General features: G+C 44.6%; 2 protein-coding genes across 2 annotated transcripts; both read right to left on the reverse strand.

Annotated features, from left to right (window-relative positions):
• Positions 1-117: 117 nt before the first annotated feature.
• On the reverse strand, positions 118-652 carry LOC117647850 (KRAB-A domain-containing protein 2-like). The gene is made up of 2 exons (XM_034389823.1): positions 364-652; positions 118-284 (listed from the first exon to the last, which is right to left on the reverse strand). The coding sequence occupies exons 1-2, from the start codon at positions 650-652 to the stop codon at positions 118-120; spliced, it is 456 nt and encodes a 151-aa protein (XP_034245714.1).
• A 1,878-nt stretch (positions 653-2,530) lies between these two features.
• On the reverse strand, positions 2,531-4,781 carry LOC117647851 (putative uncharacterized protein DDB_G0291608). The gene is made up of 5 exons (XM_034389824.1): positions 4,698-4,781; positions 4,111-4,335; positions 3,751-3,810; positions 3,254-3,664; positions 2,531-2,621 (listed from the first exon to the last, which is right to left on the reverse strand). Exons 1-5 carry the CDS (start codon positions 4,779-4,781, stop codon positions 2,604-2,606), a joined length of 798 nt encoding a protein of 265 aa, XP_034245715.1. The 3' UTR covers positions 2,531-2,603.
• Positions 4,782-5,485: the final 704 nt, after the last annotated feature.

Consider the following 5,485-nt stretch of genomic DNA (forward strand, 5'->3'; position numbering starts at 1 on the left):
TTGGGAAAATTTTAGTCGAAACGTTTAAAATTTTGGTTCTCGTAAGATTTTGTCGCTACTTCTCAGATCTGGGGGGGGAAAATCAGGGAACTCATCCCTAGTAGTGCATAGAATTGACTAAATGGGAATTTTTTGTTTCAAAAATTTGTCTGGCACGTCCTCCACGCCGAGGAACTTCCTCTGAACAATGGTGTGGTTGTCCGTCATCGAAGCATTCACAATGCCCTCGACATCACGGTTAGCGCGCTCGACGCTACTTTGGCTTCGGGAATGTCGGGGCTGGCCTGCAACAATGAGAAGGTCATGACGTACCGCAGGGTACAACTACAACATATACGCAGCATTTATTACCGAGGAACTTACCGTGGACGATTTTGAGGTCCGGCCAGGCCACTTCTAGGGCATTGATAACTTGGTTTGCAAATTCTCGACCGTTGTCGGATTGCAAAACTGACGAAGCACCAAACTCCAGGAAGATCGGCAGCAGCTCTCGTGCGACCGTCACTGACTCCTTGTTCTTCAGAGGCCTCAGGTGCACGAACTTTGTCAGGTGATCTGGCAGGGTCGTGATGAACTTGTATTCACCGCCCGGCGTAGACTGCAGGTCCATCAGATCGACCTGGGCTCTGGAATTCATTTCCTTGAACACCATGGGCTTCACTGTTACGCCCTTCTTCACAAAGGGGAATAGGCCAGTTGCACTGCCACTTTCCTGTCATAGAGCCCCTTGACGAAGGCTGAGACCAAGGCCTCCTGGATATCTCGCTCGTTTTGCGTCACCATGTATTGGCGCCCTACGTGCTCGAGTTCCAAAGCAAAGTCTTGAATGCTCTTCTTTTTGTTGCATGGTCTCAAAATCCCTCTTTCGCTGCCAATATGACGTCGCCTTGCTGTACGTTCTGGCGAGAATGCTGTCTACCTCTGTGAAGGTGACTTGTTTTTGCTGTTGTTGTAGCATGGCAAGGACACTCTTCTTCAGAGCACCCTGCGGTGACGACTTCAAATTGCTGTCGCCACATGGCTCAGCCAGCATTGCTCGCCGTCGTATTCGGGGATTCGTGACGTTGATGCCGTCGGTTCCTCGATTCCAGCGCGAAGATTTTGCGGCGGCTGTAGCTGATGTTGGGTAAGGAGGCGTTCCGTCCATCTTTCCTCCTGCTGAGCCATCCTTTGCTCCTGTAGCTCTAACAACCGAATGAATGGTTGAGCTACGTCGGGCATGGCTTCACTGGTAAAACTAAAGCGTAGTATTACCCTCTAATTTCAAGCATAATCAAATTACGCTTGAAATGAAGCGTAACAGGCTCATCCGTCAAGATTCCCCCTATCTAAATGCATGGGGGAATTTCCAGAGTATGCTTCATTTCAAGCGTAACGTCTTCAAGCGTAACTTTATGCTTGACTCGAGCATAGAGTTACGCTTTGGTTTTACCAGTGTTCCATGGCCTCTGAATTTCCATATTCTCATCAGCCCCTTCCTCTGGTTCCGGGAACCCCAACGGGCGTGCCCTTCGGGCTGGCTGGATGCGTGGACGTCCTACGCCTCGTCCCCGTCCTCTACCTCGGCCCCCGGCCACGGCCACGGGGAACCGCAGGTGGTTGCGGTTCTGGCTCCCCTAAGGCCCCTGGGCCTTGAATGATACGGAGGACATCTTCTGGGCCTAGTCCTTCAAGATCGAGGGCTATGTTTACGTTATGGTCGAGGACTTGCGGCCAATCATTTTCTCGTCGATTTCCCATATTAAATTGTTTCTGTTCTACCACTGAAAACGTAATGGTCGGACACATGGCCTTATGGCGTGACAAAAGGTCACGCCAAAAATTGGCGTGACACGAAATTCACGCCGTTAAACGGCATGACATGTGAGTCACGCCCTCATTTCGCGTGAATGACAATGCATTTTATGAGAAAAGTCATGCCAAAAAGCGGCATGACAAGAAATTCACACCAAAAATTGGCGTGAATTTTTGAGTCACGCCGATATGTGGCGTGACTTTTCTGTCATGCCGTTTTTTGGCATCCCTAACAGAAATCTGTGTCCCCCGACGGTCCTTCCGAAAGTCCTCGCTGTAAGTCCCCCTGAAGTACCTAATCTATGTCCCTCTGAGGTACCAAAGTGTAGCATCTGAGGTACAAGAAATCTGAAGTCCCCCTCGTCCATGAAGCCTCTTTCGTCCCCCTCATGTCCCTCTTGGGGTCCGTTCGTCCCCCCAATGTCCCTCCTGAAGTCCCTTTCAAGTCCCCCGTCTGGCAATTTTAGGGGGCGGTGGTAGGGGGTGGTTAGGGTTAGGGGGTGGGAGGGGTGGGGGTGGTTGGGGGGTGGGGTGGGGGTGTAGCCCTGCAGGGTGCCGCGGCCTGCAGGGGGTGCCTGGTGCCCCGCTCGGGCTACTGGTGTAGAGCACGGTGCTTGTGGGAAGGGTGATTGGTAATGAGATACAATGTATGTTCAAAATTATTTATTGCTCACCCTAACAGAAATGGAAGCAAGTCAAAATAAAATAAAAATTCAAATGAAATAGTATAGTTAGAGAGAAAATCCAGAGAGAGTGTCCTTATTATAGCCGTTCCTTAACTGCAGCCGCCTAACTGAAGTACGCTCCACTTAAAGCTCTTGCAACACCTGCAACAAACAAAAGGAAAGTGTCAGTTAAGTAACAACAACAACAGAAATAAAACACTTGAGAGCAGGAAGGATCAATGCCATGAATAAAAATAATCACTGAATAACAAAGTTATGGAAAAAAATGCTATTTGATCAGCCAAAAGCCAAAAGTTGGTTTGTGGTTCATAACTTCATTTTTTTCTAGATTGTTTGGCATTTCCTCAATGATTAGAATTTCTTCCTTCATATATCAGTGTCAAGAAAGATGATTTGGTGGCATCTGATAGAAAAAATTCTGTGGAACAATTTCACAATTATAAAATTCACTATTTAAAATAAATTCTGTGACAATTTGTAACAATTGTGCTATCAAACAAAAAAAAAATCGAGGCCCAATTTTTGGCAGAGCTGGTTGAACTATAACAGAGCGCAAGGTTCACGATAAGAACTCTAAGTAGACTGAGCTATCAGGTCAGAAGTTTAATTTTACGACACCAAATAATCTTTCTTTACAATCATACATGAAGGAAGAAATTCTAATAATTGAAGGAATGCCAAACAACCTAAGTGGAGTGATGAACCACAAATCACACGTTATCCATATCAGACTTAATTGAATAAAAGGAAGATATGAAAATAATGTTACTTACAGTGGGAGATGATGGGTATTGGATTCCAGTTCCAGTTTGAGGATACTGGACTCCACTTCCAGTGTGAGCATACTGGACTCCACTTCCAGTGTGAGGGTAATGGACTGCACTTCCAGTGTGAGGGTAATGAACTGCACTTCCAGTGTGAGGGTAATGGGCCCCACTTCCAGTGTGAGGGTAATGGGCTCCACTTCCAGTGTGTGGGTAATGACCCCCACTTCCAGTGTGACCAGAGTGCATCATCGGATATGCAGCCCCTTGCTGCATCCCACCTTGGTGTCCATTTGGAGTGTGTCCAGATTGCATCATCGGATATGCAGCCCCTTGCTGCATGGCATCATTCTGGTGTCCATTTGGAGTGTGACCAGATTGCATCATTGGTTGCGCAGCCTCTTGCTGCATGCCATCAACCTAAAAAGATAGACAATAAAAAATATTAATGTCTATGATAAGCAGTAAGCAATTTCAAATGAAAAAGAAACTATGGTCTCACTCACATAAAAGCCAGAACAATTTTGATAAGTAGGATGTTGATTGTATTGATACATTTGTGATTGCTGGAAACAGAAAGAACAATTATCATACCTCAATAAAAAAATTTGTAGTATGGAATAAAGAGATGCTACTTTACATTTAAATTCATTTTTCGCATTTCCTACTCTATCATTTTAAGAGGAACACAAAAACAGAAGGAAGGCAAAAGCAGACTGCCATGAACTTGAATATGTCGCAAACCCAATTGGAATGGACGTACTTTTCTCTGACTGCATTCTACACTGCCAACAGTGTCAAATTTACTGACTTCACAGAAGTGTGGCAGCCTCATTAAAAGAAGGAAAAGAGTAAAATGTACACACCTGCTCAGTATGAGTGACAACCAAACTCTTCTGGAACTTGGCAGGGGAGGCAATCACCGAATGACTCTTTATTGGAGACTTCTCAGTAGTCTTGAGAGGAGACTTCAGCGGCTCAACAACTATCTTATTCTCCTTTTTGGAAGGAGAGCCTTCATCCTTTGAAGTAGAGTCTGAGCCCTTCTTCTTTTTCTTTGCGGGGGAGCATTTCTTGCTACTTGAGGGTTCCTTTAAAAAAGGGGGGGGGGGGAATGGAACATATGATAGCATTTTTCAGTTACTATTTAAGGATTAAGAGGAGAGGAAACAAGACCATACCTTTCTTTTTTGGCCTTAGTGGATGAGCACTTCTTTGTGATAGCTCTAACAAACTGGCTCCAAGTCAAGTCGGGACAGTATTCAGTAACAAAGGCCAAAGTCAAAGAGAGACAACCAAATAAAAGAAAAGATTTTAAATACTTGATGAAATTTTCAATAAAAGAAATTCTTTAATCACTGTTTAGTCAGAACTCACCATATATAGTCGACAAGTCATCAGGCGATGCTGTCAGACTGCCCTTCTTGCGTCCCTTGGCAGTCATTAGCTTTACTTGTTCCTCTCCATAAATCAAGCCAAAGGTCTTCCTAGCAAAATTTGTGCCCGACTTCTGAGATTGAGTATCAAGAACTAACATGTTTCTGACTCCCTTGTCCACCATCAGAGACGCACCTTCAAATGAAATTTTATAATTACTACAATGTTGAAAACCAAATAACTGACATTAGATTTGAACGGACACATACCGTCTTGCTACTCTGAATCACCGGCACTGCATAAACCTGAGTGAAAAACATAACATTCAAACAACAGAAATATTATGTAAGGATGATATTTGAAGTTATGAAACTCACATTCTTGGGAGAGACACAGATGCTTTCTTTGGTTCCAAAGCATTTCAAAAGAAACTGCAGGAAGGACACAGTGTTTGGATTTTCTGTGAGGAAGAAATACAACAATGGAATATTGAAGCTTTCATGAAAATATAAAAAGAATTATCGATTCACATTGGGTACTCACTGAATTCACTCAACTCTCTGTCTTTTGAATTGTCATTGTCATTATCATCAGAGGAACTGTCCATATCTTCATCATCTTTGTCGTCATCTTTTTCATCAATTGACGCAATGTCATCATCAGATAAAAGCTGATCGGTATTCTGTGATGGGAAAAGCCGCCGAACAGATTTGGCAAGTTTGGCATCTTCTTCAGCCTCTGTGGCATTCTGAGCAGCTGTCCTAGCACGTGCAGCTTCTGCTTCTTTCTTCTTGGCCTCCTTTTGAGGAGTGGTGAGTTTAGGCCGCTCACCTAAAAGCCGCTTGGAGGCTGGCGGCCGTCGTC

This window comes from Thrips palmi, unplaced genomic scaffold (genome assembly GCF_012932325.1).
Source record: "Thrips palmi isolate BJ-2018 unplaced genomic scaffold, TpBJ-2018v1 HiC_scaffold_3, whole genome shotgun sequence".
NCBI classification, from domain to species: domain Eukaryota; kingdom Metazoa; phylum Arthropoda; class Insecta; order Thysanoptera; family Thripidae; genus Thrips; species Thrips palmi.